General features: G+C 37.4%; 1 protein-coding gene across 3 annotated transcripts in view; it reads right to left on the bottom strand.

The window, feature by feature from the left end:
* Positions 1-23,419, bottom strand: part of LOC145986651 (scavenger receptor class B member 1-like) — a 74,095-nt gene that overhangs the window by 35,358 nt on the left and 15,318 nt on the right. The window contains exon 1 of one of the 3 annotated variants that reach the window (XM_083120924.1): positions 22,635-22,807. The exons of the other annotated variants lie outside the window; for them this stretch is intronic. Coding sequence (XP_082977050.1) covers positions 22,635-22,734 — 100 coding nt within the window. The 5' untranslated portion in view covers positions 22,735-22,807. Of the gene's footprint in view, positions 1-22,634; positions 22,808-23,419 lie in introns of those variants that run through there. 3 annotated transcript variants of the gene reach the window in all.

Here is a 23,419-nt window from a genome sequence, read left to right as displayed (position 1 = left end):
AAATAGCTGCACCCAAACGTGACACTGAAGGTATATTACTGCCTGGTGGTCCAACGCCATGTGTAAATAAAATAACCCATTCATTACAAATTCTTGCTCGCAAACTCTCTGGAGTAGGAACGTAGACGTTTTCAAAACTAGCATTATTATCATGGTTGGCTGATTCCAAAGTTCTTGGAAAAGGTATGAATGTCACTGTTGGGAGGGAGGGTTGTGGATTCCTACCCTCCTGTGTAAGTCTTTTTTGTGACTGCTGGCCGATACCGACGTTGCACTGCAGCGACTGTGTGTAATGGACAGCAGGGCATAAACAAAGCCGGCCAATTGAGCATTATTATATATATATCTGTATTTGTGTGTGTGTGTGTGTATGTATATATATATATATATATATATATATATATATATATATATATATATACACACACACACACACACACACACACACACACGTCGTTTTCCTTCCTATCCAGGAAAAACCTAAACGACAGGAATGTTGTTTACATGAGATTGAAGCAGGGACACTGCAACACTGTACCTGCAAACAAAAACAACTTCTTCTTCTTGCATCCTCTGAGTCTATAAAGAAGTTAACATAAAATATCACAAGACATTATACGTGAGGTATTATCTCCTTTAATCAGAGGAGATCAGGAGATGTGGCAATGACAAAGCAAAATTATAAAAATTTTGTTTTTTAAATATTTCAGAGAAGTAGTAAAAAATAAGTCAGAATACTCGCATGTTTGAGCGACATTAGTCACGCGACGCCATGAAACAGCTAGAAATACGCAAGAGATCGCTAAGTTTCAGGCGGGCCAAGTCATCGCAGCAGGTCTGCGAATCCAAGGTCATTCGACAGCTTTCCCCCCGCTCTTGAAGGTCTGGTCATAAGAAACCTTTTTTTTCAGCCACCTTGTTTACAAACACGGCAGGGTTTCTGTGACGTCATCAAGATGAAACTTCTCAGAATGCCCAGCACTGTAGGCCTAAAGCATGCAACGCACTTGTTTTTAAGAGAAAAACACATTGAAGAGCATCGCAACCCAACTTACATAGAATACATGAAAGTAATGGTACATAGAAAATATATATAAGTAAGCAAAAGCATAAATTTCCCCACGATTAGTGCTAGAAAGAACTGGGGGGGAGGGAAAGCAGTTCTGGATCCATTGTGTTTCCCTCACAGCATTTCTCCTTTTCATTTTTTTTTATCCTGTGGTTCAAATGTCGATTTCGGAAAATAATGTTCTTGCTTTACAAAACACGAAGTACTTCATGTTGGTTTGCCTTTACAATGTTTACGAATGACAAGACTAATCAAGATTTGTGTTCTCGAGGTGACAGACATACTTACTTATGTTAGACAGAACCTTTTCCCTAACATATCTTACATTCACACCAGGGATGGTCAAAAACATCATAATTCCGGAAAATTTAAAATCTCGATTCGGAAATTTTACTACCCGGATTTCGGAGAGAGAGGTGCCATTTTTTGGGTAGAATTTAAGAAAGTTTAGTCTTCCTTATTATACGATCATATACTCCGTAGAAAAAAAAATGAGTTTGGCCATCTCTACTTCACACGTTTGTACGATCATTATCATCATTATCACTGTAGGAATCCCCCTTCCCCTCCACGGTTGAAAGATTGACCCTGACGTTTGGCAAGTCTTGCGATAACTGCGTAAAAATGTCACGCTTCGCCACTGGCTATAATGCTAGATGAGAATAATTTGGGAATTACTTAAGGTTATAAATGGAATGTGATGGGATGAGTTGTTACGACTCAGTAACTAGTCTTTGTTATTTTAAATTGGAATTATACATATATCGGCATCGGTTGGAATCGGTCAGAGTATCGGCATCAGTATTGGCTCAGCCCTAGTAAAAGATAATCCGACAAAAGGAACACGTTGTGGAGTAATGTGACTTCCTAGAAGCCAATTAGCTCGTTCCCATGAGGTGCTTTGCAAAGCTAATTATAAGATAGGACAAAATTCGGAAGTGATTACGAGCACGTTGTTCATTACGTTGTAGTACAGCTGTGTAAAATATCATGCAGTTAATAATTGTATTCCATTAATCTTCATTAATTTGCAGGGACGTAGCAAGGTTGATCAGTTTGGGGGAGGCAAAACTTATTTTTTCCCCTAACAAACTATTAAAAACTAACAAACTATTAATATACCATATAATGTTAGACCTACATATATATATATCTATGTGTGTGTGCTTTATATATGTATGTGTATATATATGTATGTGTGTGTGTATATATATATATATATATATATATATATATATATATATATATATTACACTCTATGTGATCAGAAGTATCCGGACACCCACCTGAAAATAAAATACAAGTTTGGGCAACCCTTCATCGGGAACACTGGCAGTCAATACAGTGTTAGCCCACCCATAGCCTTGACGACAGTGTTCACTCTCACAGGCATACTTTCAATCAGGTGCCGGAAGGTTTCCTGAGGAATGGCAGCCCATTCCTCGCAGAGCGCCAAAATGAGAAGAGGTATTAATGTGGATCGGTGTGGTCTAGCACGAAATCGGCATTCCAAAACATCCCAGAGATGTTCTATGGGATTCAAATCAGGACTCTGCGCAGGCCAGTCCATTAGTGGGACGTTGTTGTCGTCAAACAACTCCCCCACAAGCCCTGCAGTATGAACGGGTGTTCGGTCGTGTTGAAAGACACAATGGTCATCCCCGAACTGGTCTTCGACGGTAGGCAGCATAAAAGCTGTTAAAATGTCAACGTAAGCTTGTACCGTGACATTGCCACGTAAAGCAACAAGGGGGCCAGGCCCCCTCCAGGAGAAACATGCCCACACCGTAACCCCGCCACCTCCGAATTTCACTGTCGGCACTACACAGGCTGGTAGATGTCGTTCACCAGGCATTCGCCACACCCACACCCTTCCATCGGATCGCCACATTGTGTACTGTGATTCATCACTCCACACAACGGTTTTCCACTTTTCTATGGTCCAGTTTCGACGCACCTTGCACCACACGAGGCGGCGTTTGGCATTTGTCTGTGTGATGTTTGACTTTTGCCAGCTGCTCGGCCATGGAAACCAAGTTGCCGCACCTTGCACCAAACAGTAATGGTGCTTGGAGTAGATCCTGATGCAGTTCGGAATTCCTGTGTGATGGTGGCGATGGATGATTGACGATAATGCTGTACGACCCTCTTCAACACTCGATGATCTCTGGAGGTCAACATTGGAGGTTAGCCTACACGCTTTTGGGTTGTACACATCCCTTCACTATAACATCGGAAACAATGGACAGAGGGATGTTTAGGAGGGTGGAAATCTCACACACAGACTTCCTACATAAGTGACACCCAACCAACTGACCACGTTGAAAGTCTGCGAGTTCTTCAGACGATCCCATACTGCTGTCTCACACTATCTGCAGACTACTGAGTTCGCTGACTATGTGTTCCACGCGGTAGATGTCAGTACTGTGTCGCTCTCTATGATAAACACACGTTTCGCGGTGTGTCCGGATACTTTTGATCACATAGAGTATATATTGTTGGAAAAGAACATTATATTCTCCTGTAGACCTCTAAAATGTACGGAAGACTCGCGAAATCCACGGCCATTATACGCGAATCTAAATGCAGAATGAGCTCATTAACTGAATGACATCCAGAGAGTCTTTTAAAAATCCATGTATTTTCTCTTATGTTCGATTTGAAACACCAAGAACAATGTCATTAGTCCATACTCCTTAGATTTGTAAATTTGCTAGGATTGTGGGAGGGAGACTTGCAGTCGGAAGATAGGCCAAGGCCCTTCCAGGGCTGTCGAGTCACGGGTTATTATTTATTTATAGATGCTTAAATGTGTGTGCAAGCACACATGTGTCTTTCCAGTGACTTATTGCAAGGGTTGGTTATTGTGCCTCCGCCCATGTATCGAACCCGGGACCCCTCGATTACAAGGCAACGACACAATCACTGCGCCATAGGGGAGGCATCGTTTGTTAAGGATGATTCCCAAAAACAGTTCTTCACGAAATCGAGAAAAATAATATACTACTCAAGAAATCGTACAGTTTGTGAAGATAATTACTTTTAGCTCGTTGTGTGATTTAGGCTGTCTCAATAGTAGAATAGTTATTTGGTTCGAATAATACTACTTGCCCTAATCTATATAGGCAAGGCATCAGGTCACCATTATACTTACTTTAGCTTGCATTACGCTCTGATTCGCAACTACTTAAAACTGTTTGCATATATGTGGTTTACCGCTGCACAAGCGGTCGTTCTTCTGGTCACAAACTACTCAAGCTGAAAACCTTGTTTGGACGCAACGGCAACACCCTACCCTGCTTGTTGTTGACCTGCGAGGGGTGGAAAGACCGCTCCCTCAAAATTCCGAAAAAACATCGAAGTGCAAGGTTCCTACACTGACATCCACTATAGCAAGAACAAGGAAAACGAGAGAGAAATGTATTGTTGGGGTTCGTGCCACTCAAATTCAAGAACAGTGTTTCAAACTGAAAGCAAAATTTACTGAAACACTATTTTGCAATAATTGTCATGAAAGTAACATTTTCAGCAAATCTAGAACAGTTTGCCGGGTACATGTGCCGCCTGCACCCCTCTAACAACGTCCCTGTTAATTTGCATTTCGCAAATGAAGGTAACCTTCAAATATGGAAACGCAAGGAGAGCTCAAATTAATGTAAAAAGGTCTAATTATATAGTTACAACTGACTTTTTTTTGTTGCCTTGCTTAACCTCGGAACAATTAACAAGAACCTGTTCCTAAAATCATACTTAACATCAGAAACGCGGGGATGTTTCTCATTTGATGAGGTATAAATTACACTTATTATCAAGAAGTCAAGATATGGCGTGTATGTTGTTATGTAACAAATACTTCAACAATCCAATGCTTTAGATTATGCTGAGGAGAAAGACAAGGACGTATTTAGGAGGGGGTAGTCTAGAGGGTCAGGACCTCCCTCCCGAAAGACTTACGAAATACTAAAATATAGTAATACAAATGTACGTTTCAGCATAATACTAAATGTACGTTTCAGCATAATACTATGTTCAGGGTCATCGGGAATGATTGCCGGAATTTTAAGCTGTTATTATAAAGGAAGTATTTACACGTGTGGCGTCTTAAAATATTCAGAAAAGTTTAACGTTTCGGGAGACTACTTTCTTCACTCCGGTTTAGTGTGAGTTGGCACCATGGGCGTCCGGAAGGGGGGGCGGGCAAGGGGGGCCGTGCCCCCCCTAGAAAGTGAAAGTCAACCAAAAAATTATATATTTGTCACATATAATTTCATTTCAGCCACAATAATATGTGTTAATTATTGCATGAATGTGATAAATTCAAATTTAAGCAATGTTTTTTAGAGGGAACAACACTATTATTGGGTAAAATGTACCTTGCTTGCCCCCCTGGAAAAAAATGCCTTCCTTGCCCCTCCCTGGAAAAAATCCTGCGGACGTCCATGGTTGACACGTGGCACGATGTGGACCAGGGCCGGATTAAGACGAAGTTGGGCCTGATGCTTGAAATCTTCGGTGAACAATAAGCACGATGACGTTATAGTTACGTCACAGCGCAAAGAATAATAGTAACTGTATAATAAGTAACGCCGTGCCTAGAGTCGTTTTCACGTTCAGAAGAGACAACGGCGCTTATGGAGAAACCGCACAGTGTTGCCAATACAGCGCTAACTCATGTCGCCGGGAAATGATGACCTCTCTTCACAACGAAGGTGTTACATATTTTGTATATATAATGATAATTATATGTAATTATTAACATTAATATTATACTGTGAACGTTACAGTTACCCTTTTTACTATGATCCATTGCGATCACTACACACGCGAGTGTAATGCACGAATATGATACTTCAGAAATCACTTAAAAAAGTAAAAATCACTGAGCGCTCACACAACTGAAAACACTTTTTCGGGAGAGGAAAAAAGTTTAAACAGACCAAAGCAGATCTCTCACTCAAGTAAGGGGACCCTGGCACATGGGTTAGATTCAAGTTGCAACCCAAACAAACAAATGAGTTATGGCCCACGTGAACTGATAAGACGTGAATGACTCAAGCAAGGCATGTCATATTTCTATCTTGAAGCCCCATTTTTTGTCACAGTAGTATAATTGATGCTATAACCATTTCGATAAATGATGAACCCCCCTCAGGCAGATTTGGCTACACTTAAAACTTGCTCAACATGCCCATATGAGCTTTTTGCTCAAGTGTGGAACCCTGTCTAATCCAAGATTTTCGTAAAAATGCCCTCGGGAAGTTCCTGTGAAATGATGAGGCCCCTCAGATTGATTTGTCCACACTTACAAAAGGCACTTCTGTCAGATTGTTGTCCATAAACTTATTAAAAATATGCCCCTCTTAATATTTTTTTGGGCTACACTTAAAACTAAACCACACACACACACACACACACACACACACACACACACACACACACACACACACACACACACACACACACACACACACACAAAACACATTGTTGAACCCAACTGATATTTTTTATTAAGTATAGAGTTTTGATTTGAACCCCAAGAAATTTTATATAAATACCAAAGCCAAAAATATTCACACACATTCACACACACACACACTAAATATACAAAACACACTGCTGAACCCAACTGATATTTTTTTTTAAGCATAGAATTTTGATTTGAACCCCAAGAAATTTTATATAATAAACCAACAACAAAAATGCCGAATCAAAAATATTGTAATCAATGCAATAAGAATATATCCAGCCCCAATTGGGTTAAGCACCAAAAGAATTGTAATCCAGATAAAAGCAAAATTCTCACAAAAATATGCCCAAAATGCTATAGAAAATATAACATGAAATATTTCACTTATACTTGTTCTGCACAGTCATCAACATTTCCAAACAAAATTGAATGGAAATATTTGTGTGATTGCCCTGTATAACTTAGATTGCAAGGCCATATTTTGTAATTTTCTAGACCAGGAGCTAGACCCTGTGCACCAGAAACAGGCCATAAAATGCCTCTCCACAAATTATGTGAGCATCATGGAGCACACAATACACTTTACAATTTTGAGAATCTCAATTTAAATTCAGGAACAAGAGATTTGGATTTGATGTATCTGGAAATAACCCTTTTTTCAAAAAAATGTTTGCATCTTGAATCAACCTGCAAACAATATTACATTTTAGGCTGGGCTATCTCAACAGCAGAGGCATGCAGCTTAGTGGTTTCCCACACTCACACTCTGTAAATACATTCCATGATTTTATTATCCTATTAAAGCACCCAATGCTGCAATTTTTAAATCTTTGCTGAAGAAGATATATGATTATCTCAGTCATGTTCAACATCTGAGAATTGTATGCATCAAAATATTGCAGGTGATGATTGAAATCTGCACCACTATACAACATCTCACTGTCTGTTGTGACAAATTCTGACCTATGAAACCTGTCCAGATGCATCAGCAAAAATCTGAAATGTTTCCAGTTTGAGCTCTGATTGGGAAGGATCTCAAAATCATAGAATCTCCCCACACTTGCATGATTTGAAAACCATCCGCCATAATAGGAAAAATCAATATAATAATAAAAAACAACAAACTGTCCCACAATTCTCCTGCAAGAATTATACTTGTGGCACTCAAAATCAGTGATGTATCTCAAGTTTAGATATTTGAAGCTTTGTGTGCTGTGCAGTGCCCAGTGGAATCTAATTTTGAAATCAGGAATAAGAGATTGAGACCTAATATATTTTGCAACATTTCTTTTATCAAAAAATGACATGTAGCTATTATTCCAAGAATATGTGAATATTGCTCTTATCCAAAAAATTGTGCACAAGACCCAAATTGAACAATCCCTGTTGTGGAAATTGGTATTCACAATAAAATCCAACCCAGAATATATGAATCTTGTGTTTGTAGTTATAAACTCAAATATGTCAAAATAACATATAATAATATTATGATTGAGTTTGAAGTCTGATCAAAGGGCATATATAAATTGTACATGCATTTGTGAACCAAGTAATTGTTCCTGAAGCCCAACAATTCTCTTATGTGTGAATTCAACCTTTCCCGAATATCCCAGATTCAGGAATCATACAATTCTGGCATATCTATTATCATAGATTTATCAACGTGACTACTGTATATTCTTAATTTTAATAGCATCTGGAATTTTTTCATAATCTACATATATACTCTGCTCATCCATGTTGAAATTGCCGGGTGTGCAGGGCTTATTGTAGAGGCCTGGATCCTTGAATTTCTTACCCTGTTGCATGTTGCTTGGGGGCTGATCGATCTCAACAGGTTCTATGTTGAAATTGCCGGGTGTGCAGGGCTTATTGTACAGGCCGGGATCCTTTAATTTCATATCATGTTACATGTTGCTTGCAGGTTGATAGATCTCAACAGGTTCTATGTTGAAATTGCCGGGTGTGCAGGGCTTATTGTAGAGGCCTGGATCCTTGGATCTTCTACCCTGTTGCATGTTGCTTGCAGGTTGAATTCATGTCTACTGTCAAGCAACCACCTGAACTCTGTTTCATTCCTAACTGCAAACAGATCATATTCCCGACAAGTCAGAAAAAAAAAACAAGCCTGAAATCACACAGCAGTGAATATGATTTTATGTATTTTGAGAGGTTCCTCCTGTCAAAATACATTCCTATATTAACTGCTCTATAGATATGTTAAGATTTGAAGGTTGCAGAAAATTGCACCTCAAAGGTTCAAAATATCTTAAATCATGAAATTTTATCTTCTGGCTCAGCAGATAAAATTTCATGATTTAAGATATTTTGAACCTTTGAGGTGCAATTTTCTGCAACCTTCAAATCTTAACATATCTATAGAGCAGTTAATATAGGAATGTATTTTGACAGGAGGAACCTCTCAAAATACATAAAATCATATTCACTGCTGTGTGATTTCAGGCTTGTTTTTTTTTTTCTGACTTGTCGGGAATATGATCTGTTTGCAGTTAGGAATGAAACAGAGTTCAGGTGGTTGCTTGACAGTGGACATGAATTCAACCTGCAAGCAACATGCAACAGGGTAGAAGATCCAAGGATCCAGGCCTCTACAATAAGCCCTGCACACCCGGCAATTTCAACATAGAACCTGTTGAGATCTATCAACCTGCAAGCAACATGTAACATGATATGAAATTAAAGGATCCCGGCCTGTACAATAAGCCCTGCACACCCGGCAATTTCAACATAGAACCTGTTGAGATCGATCAGCCCCCAAGCAACATGCAACAGGGTAAGAAATTCAAGGATCCAGGCCTCTACAATAAGCCCTGCACACCCGGCAATTTCAACATGGATGAGCAGAGTATATATGTAGATTATGAAAAAATTCCAGATGCTATTAAAATTAAGAATATACAGTAGTCACGTTGATAAATCTATGATAATAGATATGCCAGAATTGTATGATTCCTGAATCTGGGATATTCGGGAAAGGTTGAATTCACACATAAGAGAATTGTTGGGCTTCAGGAACAATTACTTGGTTCACAAATGCATGTACAATTTATATATGCCCTTTGATCAGACTTCAAACTCAATCATAATATTATTATATGTTATTTTGACATATTTGAGTTTATAACTACAAACACAAGATTCATATATTCTGGGTTGGATTTTATTGTGAATACCAATTTCCACAACAGGGATTGTTCAATTTGGGTCTTGTGCACAATTTTTTGGATAAGAGCAATATTCACATATTCTTGGAATAATAGCTACATGTCATTTTTTGATAAAAGAAATGTTGCAAAATATATTAGGTCTGAATCTCTTATTCCTGATTTCAAAATTAGATTCTCAATATTTTCAATCAACAATAAGACAGAGTTCCACTGGGCACTGCACAGCACACAAAGCTTCAAATATCTAAACTTGAGATACATCACTGATTTTGAGTGCCACAAGTATAATTCTTGCAGGAGAATTGTGGGACAGTTTGTTGTTTTTTATTATTATATTGATTTTTCCTATTATGGCGGATGGTTTTCAAATCATGCAAGTGTGGGGAGATTCTATGATTTTGAGATCCTTCCCAATCAGAGCTCAAACTGGAAACATTTCAGATTTTTGCTGATGCATCTGGACAGGTTTCATAGGTCAGAATTTGTCACAACAGACAGTGAGATGTTGTATAGTGGTGCAGATTTCAATCATCACCTGCAATATTTTGATGCATACAATTCTCAGATGTTGAACATGACTGAGATAATCATATATCTTCTTCAGCAAAGATTTAAAAATTGCAGCATTGGGTGCTTTAATAGGATAATAAAATCATGGAATGTATTTACAGAGTGTGAGTGCGGGAAACCACTAAGCTGCATGCCTCTGCTGTTGAGATAGCCCAGCCTAAAATGTAATATTGTTTGCAGGTTGATTCAAGATGCAAACATTTTTTTGAAAAAAGGGTTATTTCCAGATACATCAAATCCAAATCTCTTGTTCCTGAATTTAAATTGAGATTCTCAAAATTGTAAAGTGTATTGTGTGCTCCATGATGCTCACATAATTTGTGGAGAGGCATTTTATGGCCTGTTTCTGGTGCACAGGGTCTAGCTCCTGGTCTAGAAAATTACAAAATATGGCCTTGCAATCTAAGTTATACAGGGCAATCACACAAATATTTCCATTCAATTTTGTTTGGAAATGTTGATGACTGTGCAGAACAAGTATAAGTGAAATATTTCATGTTATATTTTCTATAGCATTTTGGGCATATTTTTGTGAGAATTTTGCTTTTATCTGGATTACAATTCTTTTGGTGCTTAACCCAATTGGGGCTGGATATATTCTTATTGCATTGATTACAATATTTTTGATTCGGCATTTTTGTTGTTGGTTTATTATATAAAATTTCTTGGGGTTCAAATCAAAATTCTATGCTTAATAAAAAAATATCAGTTGGGTTCAGCAGTGTGTTTTGTATATTTAGTGTGTGTGTGTGTGTATGTGTGTGAATATTTTTGGCTTTGGTATTTATATAAAATTTCTTGGGGTTAAATCAAAACTCTATACTTAATAAAAAATATCAGTTGGGTTCAACAATGTGTTTTGTGTGTGTGTGTGTGGGGGGGGGGGTGGTTTAGTTTTAAGTGTAGCCCAAAAAAATATCAAGAGGGGCATATTTTTAATAAGTTTATGGACAACAATCTGACAGAAGTGCCTTTTGTAAGTGTGGACAAATCAATCTGAGGGGGCTCATCATTTCACAGGAACTTCCAGAGGGCATTTTTACAAAAATCTTGGATTAGACAGGGTTCCACGAATGAGCTTGTCATGTATTTTATAAGGCAAAAATTTAGAGATTGCACTTATGATTGTATTGTTGAGGCACTGGGGCAGAATAATTTGCATGACATATGCAATTGTGGGAGAGTTTTGTCCAGCCTCTCAGTGTGATTTCAGGCACAGGAATCTGGCAGTTGGGAATCAACCCGCAGCAGGCAGCCCTGATTATTTCAGCAGAGACAGCAATCAAGGTAAATAAATATTTGTTGCAAGTGTAAATCCTTGCCCATCATAGCCAGGCTCGGGTCTGTATGCAGGAAGAGGCAAGATATTTGTTTGAAATCTGCTTGGGTATAATTTTTTGAATCTTGTATTTAATAATAGCATCACAGCATAATTCTGATAGAGATAGGGACATTGAGTATCAATATTCAGAATAAATTTCTATAAGATATGATAACTTGCAACAATCTGGATGTATGAGATGTTTTATTGATTCTCTATTTTTCAGGCTCTCTTGTTACAATCTTGTTTCTCTCTATTGCCATCACTATAATAATATCTGCCACATGTTCTATGATTATATGTTGTATAGGATCTTTTCATCAGTGTAATAAATTTCTTGTTTTGTTTCACATGCAGTTCCAAATCCCTGCCCATCACAGCCAGGCTTGGGTCTGTATGCAGGAAGAGGCAAGATATTTGTTTGAAATCTGCTTGGGTATAATTTTCTGAAGCCTGTACTTAATAGCATCACAGCATAATTCTGATAGAGATAGGGACATTGAGTATCAATAAAATATTCAGAACAAACTTCTATAAGATATCACAACTTGCAATAATCTGGATGTATGAGATGTTTTATTGATTCTGTATTTTTCAGGCTCTCTTGTTACAATCTTGTTTCTCTCTGCAATATTGCCTTCACTATAACAATATCTGCCACATGTTCTATGATTATATGCTCTAACAATATAAACTTGAAAATATATCTGTAATCAATAATTTGTCAGTAATCAATTCTAATAAGTTTAATTTTTAATAGGCTCTTCTTGTCTTGTTTTACATGCAGTTCCAAATCCCTGCCCATCAGTGCTGTAGAAATATCAGCCAGGCTCGGGTTTATGTGTAGGAAGAGGCAAGATATTTGTTTGAAATTTGTTTGGGTATAATTTTCTGAAGCTTGTATTTAATAATAGCATCACAGCATAGCTCTGTCAGAGATAGGGACATATTTTTCAGGCTCTCTTGTTACAATCTTGTTTCTCTCTGCATCATTATAATAATATCTGCAATATGTTCTATGATTATATGCTCTAATAATTGCAATGAAAACATATTTGTAATCAATAATTGTCAGTAATCAATTCTAACAAGTTTAATTCTTAATAGGCTCTTCTCTTCATCAGTGTAACAAATTTCTTGTCTTGTTTCATATGCAGTTCCATCCCTGCCCATCAGTGTTGTAGAAATATCAGCCAGGTTCGGGTTTGTGTGTAGGAACAGGCAAGATATTTGTAGTTGAAATTTGCATGCAATAATCTGGATGTAAGAGATGTTTTATTGATTTTATGTTTCTGTATTTTTCAGGCTCTCTTGTTACAATCTTGTTTCTCTCTGCAACATTGCCACCATTATAATAATATCTGCCACATGTTCTATGCTAACAACTTTATAATCTAAACCTGAAAACATATCTGTAATCAATAACAGTAATCAATTCTAACAAGTTTAATTTTTAATAGGCTCTTCTCCTGTCTTGTTTTGCATGTAGTTCCAAATCCCTGCTCATCAGTGCTGTAGAAATATCAGTCAGGCTCAGGTCTGTATGTAGGAAGAGGCATAGTTGAAATCTGCTTGGGTATAATTTTCTGAAGCCTGTACCTAATAATAACATCACAGCATAACTCTGATAAAGAAGCGGTTATTAATGCAGATATTTTTGAAAACATTGACAGGCAAGACAGTGACCCTGGAGGTAAATCCAGAGGACACTGTTGCTGCTATAAAGCAGAAAATACAGGATAAGGAGGGAATCCCTCCCGATCAACAGAGGCTCATATTTGCATGCAAGCAGCTTGAGGATGACAGGGTGCTTTCAGATTACAACATACAGAAGGAATCAATAAAATATAGTTATATTCAGAACAAAACCTCTATAAGATATGACAACCTGCAACAATCTGGATGTATGAGATGTTTTATTGTTTTTATGTTTCTGTATTTTTCAGGTTCTCTCTTGTTACAATCTCATTGCCCTGCCACATGTTCTATGATTATATGCTCTAACAACTTATCTGTAATCAATAATAATTTTTCTTGTCAGTAGCTCTTCTCATCAGTGTAACAAATTTCCTGTCTTGTTTTGCATGCAGTTCCAAATCCCTACCCATCAGTGCTCAGCCAGGCTCGGGTCTGTATGCAGGAAGAGGCAAGATATTTGTTTGAAATCTGCTCTGAAGCCTGTACCTCATCACAGCACAGCTCTGTCAGAGATAGGGACATATATCTATAATCAATAATTCTCAATAATCAATTCTAACAAGTTTAATTTTCTTCTCATCAGTGTAACAAATTTCCTTCTTGTTTTATATGCAGTTCCAAATCCTTTCACATCAGTGCTCAGCCAGGCTCGGGTTTGTATGCAGGAAGAGGCAAGATATTTGTTTGAAATCTGTTTTGAAGCCTGTATTTCATCACAGCACAGCTCTGTCAGAGATAGGGATATTGAGTATAAATTTAATTATATTCAGAATAAACTTCTATAAGATATGATAATTTGCAATAATCTGGATGTATGAGATGTTTTGTTTTTGTATTTTTCAGGCTCTCTTGTTACAATCTTGTTTCTCTCTGCAATATTGCCATCACCATAATAATATTTGCCACATGTTCTATTTAACAATTTCATAATCGATGCAAAAAATAAATTTGAAAATATATCTGTAATCAATAATAATCTTGTCAGTAATTAATTCTAATTCATCAGTGTAATAAATTTCTTGTTTTGTTTCACATTTCCAAATCCCTGCTCATCAGTGTTGTAGAAATATCAGCCAGGTTCGGGTCTGTGTGCAGGAAGAGGCAAGATATTTGTTTGAAATCTGCTTGGGTATAATTTTCTGAAGCCCGTATTTAATAATAGCATCACAGCATAGCTCTGATAGAGAAGCAGCCATTATAAATATACATATAATGCAGATATTTGTGAAAATATTGATAGGCAAGATAGTGACCTTGGAGGTAAATCCAGAAGATATTATTGTTGTTTTATAGCTGTTGTTGATAATTTGATTTTGATATTTTCCACCATTGTTCCTTTATAAACGTTTCAACATTCCCAACTGCCAGATTCCTGTGCCTGAAATCACACTGAGAGGCTGGACAAAACTCGCCCACAGTTGCATATGTCATGCAAATTATTCTGCCCCAGTGCCTCAACAATACAATCATAAGTGCAATCTCTAAATTTTTGCCTTATAAAGCTCATTCAAATATATATAGTTGGAATGTGATACAAACTCTGGATTGAAATCTTCACCACTGTACAAATTCCCATTATCAGTTGTAACAAATTCAATCTTCTTATTTTTAGATATCTTGTTAATAATTTTATTTGAATATTTATAATGTCTCCAATTTAAACTCTGAGATGCAATCATGGGCATCCTATACTCAAAACAATGCTCATAGCAATTGTTGAACCAATAATTGTCAAACAATTTCAACCTTAAATTATAATGGCACCTGTCTGTATAAAAATTAACAAACAATCCAACAATTCTTTTGTTCTTGTTGTATACAAGCCTCTCAAACTTGCTGATAAAATTGGGAAATAGGCATTGGAATGGCCTGTCACTGGCAAGCACCCACTGCATTTCAGTTTCATTTTGCACTGTAAACAGGTCATACTCGGACAGGCCAAAGAATCTAAGCTTTAAATCATCAACAAGTGACTTAGATTTTATGTATTTTGAAATACATCTTCTCTCAAAAAATCCTGTGTCAAGATTATCCATGCAATTAGATAGAATACACACTGCCTTCTATAAGTTAATTGCTTGCTGCTGCTGCTGCCTTGTATTCCTCAGAAACTGCTTATGTGCTCAAAACTTGTTGTACCTGTTAAACAAAAATAAATATTAGAATTTTGTTGGTTTATTATATAAAATATCTTGGGGTTCAAATCAAAATTCTATGATTAATAAAAAAATATCAGTTGGGTTCAGCAGTGTGTTTTGTATATTTAGTGTGTGTGTGTGTGTGTGTGTGTGTATGTGTGTGAATATTTTTGGCTTTGGTATTTATATAAAATTTCTTGGGGTTCAAATCAAAACTCTATACTTAATAAAAAATATCAGTTGGGTTCAACAATGTGCTTTGTGTGTGTGTGTGTGGGTGTGTGTGTGTGGGTGTGGGTGTGTGGGTGTGGGTGTGTGGGTGTGGGTGTGTGTGTGTGGGTGTGGGTGTGTGTGTATCTTGGCTTAGTTTTAAGTGTAGCCAAAAAAAATATCAAGAGGGGCATATTTTTAACAAGCTTATGGACAACAATCTGACAGAAGTGCCTTTTGTAAGTGTGGACAAATCAATCTGAGGGGGCTCATCATTTCACAGGAACTTCCCGAGGGCATTTTTACAAAAATCTTGGATTAGACGGAGTACCACACTTGAGCAAAAAGCTCATATGGGCATGTTGAGCAAGTTTTAAGTGTAGCCAAATCTGCCTGAGGGGGGCTCATAATTTCTCGGGTTTATAATACCACAAAACACACTACTTGTCACGTGTTGGAAAGCCTTTCAAAGGTTAATATATTGTCTATGAATTTATGTGTACGTTGGAAACTGAAAGGTGATCTTCATTTCAGCATTAATGTCGACAGTAATGTAAACGAAAACAACGTGTATTTGCGCCAGCACTAATGTTGCTCACAACAGCAGCATTGGAAATAATTGTCAATTATTAAATTTAAGTAATTTCAATTCTATTATAACAAACTGCATGAGTTCATATTTTTACTGAATGGAAATAAAATAACAACTGGAAAACTTGGTGGTGATTAGCCGGAATGCTGCGGTGAGTCAGCTCAAGATGGCCAGACAACGTCTCCTTACTTCGCGCGCGGTTCGGGTTAAAAAGAAACTACAAATGCATGGAAGTAATATTTCTGGGAACCTTTGAGTGGTTATAAAAAATAATTTCATTATTTTCTCCACAACTTTGTCGCTGGAAGTTTTTACTTGGAATTACAGAACAAAAAATGGCCAGCGACGACATTTTCTACTGCACGAATATAAAAAATCTCCACATACTTTATTTGAATATTTTTTAATGCAAATATGCTTTAAAGTATTGATAAATTCTGAGTACCACCGTCACCTATGACAATTAAAAAACAGTGTCAATTTTTTTCATAATGAAAGCTTCAATTTTACGGCATGTTTCAACGTTAGGAATGAAAACAATGTAAAAATTGTGTTTTCACAGAAAATTTGCGTTTTTAATTTATCTAAAATTATGTAAGCAAGTTACCAGTTTTTTGTGTTCACCATCGTATTCTCTACAAAATTTCCTGCAAAACTGCAGGTACCGATTTTACTTAAGCTAAATTTGTAAATCCAGAAATTTGACAACAGCGCGCTCGTATTTCCCATAAGAAAAGCATTGCCCATAAGAGCCCATTGTGTCTTCTGAACGTGAAAACGACTTTAGGCGTCCGAAATTGGAGCTTCAAATTTCATTCTAAGATTTATTTTCAGGTTAATATAGCAAAAGAAAACTGTTCAGCTTTCGGAAAATTCTAGATTGTTTTCATCTGGGCCTCTTTCAGGAATGGGCCTAATGCTGCAGCATCAATAGCACCCACCTTAATCCGGGCCTGATGTGGACCGTTCAACAGAAGGCTGAGTTTGTGTTGTATTAGCCCAGTCAATAAAGGTTTCGTGTCTGGAATAATTCCGTAAAAGCTGAAATTTGGTCAGTTGTTATAACACTACTAACAGTTGGGCTGAAAAGTTCGTAGGCTAACTCATAGATGGCGTTACTAGAATTAAATCCATGTGATATTTACTTAGTACTAACCTTCAAAAGATACGTGTATAAATTTCACAGCTGCCGGATAATTAGTTCGTGAGATATAGCATTGTGAGTGAAGCAGCTTTTGTTATTGTGAAAAAATGGATAAAAAAGAATTTCGTGTGTTAATAAAGCATTGCTTTTTGGCGAAAAAAAACACTATTGAAGCCAAGGCTTGGCTTGATAAACATTATTCGGACTCTGCACCAGGAAAATCAACCGTTGAGAAGTGGTTTGCTAAAATTAAACGAGGCGAAATGAGCATCGAAGACGATGCACGCAGTGGACGCCCCAAAGAGGCTGTTACCGATGAAAACATCAAAAAAGTCCACAAAATAATTTTAAATGATCGTAAAGTGAAGTTGATCGAGATAGCTGAGACTTTAAAAATATCAAAGGAACGTGTTGGACATATTGTGCATGAATATTTGAACATGCGAAAGCTGTGTGCAAAATGGGTGCCGCGCGTGCTCACAATCGATCAAAAGCAACAACGTTTTGATGATTCGGAGCAATGTTTAGCGATATTCAACCGTAATAAACACGAATTTTTCCGTCGATATATTACAATGGATGAAACATGGCTCCATAACTACACTCCAGAGTCCAATCGACAGTCAGCCGAGTGGACTGCACGTGATGAACCGAATCCAAAGCGTGGAAAGACGCAACAGTCGGCTGGCAAGGTTATGGCATCAGTATTCTGGGATGCGCATGGTATTATATTCATCGATTACCTCAAAAAGGGCCAGACCATCAACAGCGATTATTACATAGCGTTGTTGGAGCGTTTAAAGGATGAAATCACGAAAAAACGGCCCCATTTGAAGAAGAAAAAAGTGCTGTTTCATCAAGACAATGCACCGTGTCACAAATCAATGAAAACGATGGCAAAATTATATGAATTAGACTACGAATTGCTTCCCCATCCACCATATTCTCCAGATCTGGCCCCCAGTGACTTTTTCCTGTTTGCAGACCTTAAAAGAATGCTCGCTGGAAAGAAATTTAGCACTGATGAAGAGGTAATCGCCGAAACTGAGGCCTATTTTGAGGCTAAAGAGAAATCGTACTATAAAAATGGCATCGAAAAATTGTATGACCGCTATAATCGTTGTATCGCCCTCGAAGGCAACTATATTGAATAATAAAATCGAATTTTGTCAAAATATTTTTTACTATGTTAGCCTACGAACTTTTCAGCCCAACTGTTAGTAGTGCAAAATCCCAAAAGTCCCCGTCTCTCCTCGCGGTGCTTCCCCTCCAGCGCCCCCCCCCCAACATCAATTTCGCAGACTCTCAGTTATTGACCTATAGGTCTAAGGAAGAGATTAGTGAAATGTTTTGTGTGGAGTGGAGCACTATATGGTGCAGAAACCTGGACGTTGAGAAGAAATGAAGAGAAACGACTCGAAGCTTTTGAAATGTGGACATGGCGAAAAATGGAGCGTGTAAAATGGACGGACAAGGTAAGAAACGAAGCCGTACTGAAAAGAGTTGGTGAAAAAAGATCAATACTGGAGACCATCAAGAAGAGGAAAAGAAACTGGTTAGGACACTGTCTAAGAAGGAACTGCCTGCTAAGAGATGCCTTGGAGGGAATGGTTGAAGGAAGAAAAGTCCGTGGAAGAAAGAGATATCAGCTTATGGATGATATTAAATTAACTGGGTCGTATGCTATTACGAAGCGTAAGGCAGAGAACAGGGAAAGCTGGAGATTGCAGTGAAAAACCTGCCAATTAGGCAGAAAACAATGAATGAATCTCCGTAACTAATGGTCATAGGCAGGTAATCCTTCTTTAGTATTAGTACTCATTAGATGGGCTACCAAAAAGATTCTGTTTAATTTTTCGATTATATTGGTGGTTTAAAAAATAATCTTCAAAAAGTTATTTTTTTCTAGTATTTTCAGAAGTTTTTGCCTTGTAACTTTTGAACAAATTAAATGACAAAAAAATTGTTTCGAATAATGTTGTAGCCTAATTTACAAGCTTTAAAACGATATCAGTTTTAATATTTTTTAATCAGAGATGAGCCATAAAATGTCTCTCCAAATGGAGGACAGCACCAAAAAAAGTGTCTCTTTATTACAGTCCGGCGGTTAAGTTTGGAATCATTGACTTTTCGATAAAATCATGAGACTTGGTAGAATCAATTGTTATACCACTTAAGACAAATAGTCGAGTAGAGTAGCCAATCGCCATCTGTGTGCTGATAGTCACCATCTTGAAAAGAGTCCGCCATATTGGATATTTTTGATTTGATAATTATATCTCGGGAACGGTGGCACCTGTCAACTTCATGATTTTTCAGAAATGCTCCAAATAGTATAAATTTTCCTAATCTATCAATAAATCTATTCTAATAATCTATCAATAAATAGTGGTTTTGAAGTAAAACTCACTATAATACTTTATGTGAATAACTCAGAGTTAAAAGTCTCATTTATTTATTTATTTGCGCATATTTTTGTGTGGTGGAGATTAAAGCTTATGCATTTTCTTACACTTATTTATTTTGTATGAACTTGAAGGCATGGGTTATTATTATATGTATTTATTATTATTTGGATCATACTTCTTTGAAGGATAGTATCAAAGATGATTTACGCACACTACTACTCATATGATAATATGCATAAGATACTTTTCGTCAACTGGATCTAACATCTTACTATTCGATAAATATTCAATTCTTTATCTATTTCAGTGGCGCAACTACAGAGGGGCATTGCTCCCCCCTAAAGACCTTGGACGGAAATAAGTTCTAGGGGGCAAGGTGGGCAAACATTGACGACCAAGGGTACCTGCAGAGGGGCAATTACCGCCCCAAATTCAAATTTTATGTATAATAAAAATACATTTTGGAAAATGTTATTGCTCGCTTCGCTCGCAGTAGCTGATTTTCTTACTCTTATCAAGTGCAGAGCCGTAGCTAGGGGGCGGTGGGAGTCGGCCCTGGGCGCCGAACGATTTAAATGAGAAAAGTTGGAAAAGAGAAAATGCCATGGCGCCCGTTAAATTATTTGCGCAATATTGATTTCAGCTTCGCTCGCAATATTTGGTTGTTTTCTGTACTACATTATAAATTACCAGAGAGAAGTAAGACTTCTCTTAATTGATTTTGTCTTAAATGCATAAACAATTGTTTGGAGGAAAGGGAGCGTGCACATTTCAGAGACAATTTATATACTTTTTGCTGTTTGTTTATTATGAGGTGGATAAATTGATTGTGTAACGTATTTAAATAATAGGGAAAAAGAAGGGATGTTCGCCATGCTGGGAATTTCGCCGTACTTGTGGTTTTTGTAATCGTAGATAGAAACTATAGGTTGGAAACACTCACTGATCCCTGTAAAAAATCAAGTAACATGTGCCTTGTTTCCACTGAAAACTACAGTGTGGTGAGCGAACTAGCAAGCAAGCAGTACAGTTTGGAATGCGCAGTTGCGTCTACACAGACGACAAAGAAAGGTGCCGAATTTCAATACTACATTGGAAATTGCCATTTCGTGGCAGGAAAGAGTTATTTTTCTTCCTTTTAATTATTGATATCGTAACCTCAAACCTTAAGAATGTCGCGAAAAGATTTGCTTTGGAAAGCGTGCATGTACAAGTAAACAAAAGTTGTTTTCTTTCGACTATGCATTTGCTGGTAAATTCGCCAGAGTAACAGATTTGATTGATTGATTTAGTTTATTTTACTTCGCGTTTTGTGCCTCTTGGCTAATTTGCGAAGATGGGGATGAGTGATGAGATGGTGAAATTGATGAATGGACATTCACAAGCAACCAAGCCCGAGCGGGATTCGAACCCGGGACCCTTGGCCTCGCAGCGCGATGTGCTAAACACTCGGCCACAGGGTCCGGCCCAGAGTAACAGAAAATGTGTCGAATTTCCCTTCTTTCAGACGATCTTTCACACACAACTTGTTCACAATGCATATGAACATTTAGGCCTATGTTAAACATGTTTGTATTGTATCTTTTTAAGCAGCTTTGTATTGTCATTTGTAGGTCTTTTACACTTTGTTGTCTGACTTATTGGCAACAAATTGGTATTTCATACACTTAAACTGACGATAAAATGATAAATAAGTTATATGGCGAAATTCCCAGCATGTGGAGGGAATTTCGCCACTTTTTCTCATTTTAGTATTCTTAATATATATAAATAACACAGTGTTTATGTTATATTTTCATAATCCACAATGACTACTTTTTGTATCGTATACATTTTGTCCTCCCTCAATTCGTTTAGATGGAAAAAATGAAAAGCATTTTGGTGGCGAACTTCCCCTCCTTTACCTTATATATTGTGTATATACGTATGTATTAAGAAACTTTGAATACGTACACAATTTATTGTTGGATCGTTGCATATGTATTTTTTTATTTTACGTTGCTGTATGTTGCATATGTGTTAAACATATAACGTGCATGAATATTATACAAGTGAATGTAAAACAAAGAATTATATTCGGAATGCATTTATCAAGCATTTTCTGTCTTTCAAAAACAGTTCGTGTGCTTGCTTTTCATTATTAATGTAAAAATTGAACGTGTTGGACAAATAATTCAAATCGTTTGTTCGAATACAAATGTTTTAGCACCGACTTCTACCCCTGTTTTGCGTAATTTACAATGATGATAACGTCTTTGAAACCACTACTCCTACTACTACTAATAGTAATGTAATAATGATAAACAACAACAATAATTATTATTATTATTATTATTATCCTGGTACTTGCCTCCCCCCCAGACAAAAATTCGTGGTTGTGTCTCTGATCTACTTCACATTAATTTTCCTTACAAAGGGTCACACCTTGCACCCTTGTCGCGATTAGCTTAACTGAGCAGAAGTGAACTTAAAAACAGGGTTGTTGAAGGTCCAAGAATTTTAAATAAATTCAATTCAGTCCCAGGATAAAAATCAGAAAGCGTAAATGGGTTCTGGACCGTAAAGGACCTTTTATCTGTAAAGTATTTCAGTTCGGTCCAGGAACCTTTATTCCGGATCAATTTAAATCCTGTCCAATTTCCGTATTGAAATGAAACAAGACGCAACTTGGATCGAATTTAAATTGTGCGAGAAAAAAAAGTTTCCGGTTCTGTTGAAGATTCTAATAGAACCCATTACAATCTATGGGTTCTTGGACCTATATGAACCCTGCTTAAATACTTTTCTGGACAAAAGATGTTTAATTAGGATATGAAGAATATTTCTCACCATAAGTTTTCTTTCGACCTTCAAGATGACACCCACAGGTTTCGCGTTGCTTGACGGGAGCGTAGTCATATCTGGTTGCCGAAAGGTGTCCGATATCCATTCCGGAAAGCGGACGTCACAACTCTGGAATGAACACGGTAACGCAGGTTCACTGCGCTGCAACTCAAGAAAACCCTAAGTTGAAATGTTGGCGTTGGAATCACCTTGCTTGTTTTAATCAGCGATACGTACGTGTCACGTGATCTACTGCTTGCGGCCTTTACCTAGATACGCTGAAACTTCCAAGGACGATGCAAAGAAAAGTTGTGCTCACTGGCATTAATTAGAATATATTTTTCTTCATTTAAGTGTTTTTTTTGGCACGCTAGCCGGCATACGTGGTGCAGTGGTCAACATAATGCACTATGTTCGAACCGTGCTATTGTTCCTTGATTTGATTTATCTTACTTCGCTTTTCGGCCACTTTTGGCTAATCGCGATGGTGAAGATGAGAGATGATGAAATTGATGAAGGGACACTCGCTAAGAACATTCAGGCCCAAGCCGGGATTCGAACCCGGGAACCATGGCGGCATAGCTTCGCTATAATGACCAACGCAACTGCTTTTTGGTAAACACAAATTTAGCCTATATGGAAAGTTTGCCCTAGGTTCCGTTCCATCCCTGGTGAGGTATCGTACATATATTTATTTCTGTGTTCCTCTCTCTCTCTGTATGCGCGCGCGGGGGGAGGGGGAATGGGTTGACAGATTTGTCGTTTCTAGGAATGTACAGTCATGAAAAGAA

Source organism: Lepisma saccharinum, chromosome 4 (assembly GCF_977018435.1).
Source record: "Lepisma saccharinum chromosome 4, izLepSacc3.1, whole genome shotgun sequence".
In the NCBI taxonomy this organism is placed as follows: domain Eukaryota; kingdom Metazoa; phylum Arthropoda; class Insecta; order Zygentoma; family Lepismatidae; genus Lepisma; species Lepisma saccharinum.
Note: the sequence above shows the minus strand (reverse complement) of the source record. Positions and strands in the feature narration are given on the sequence as shown.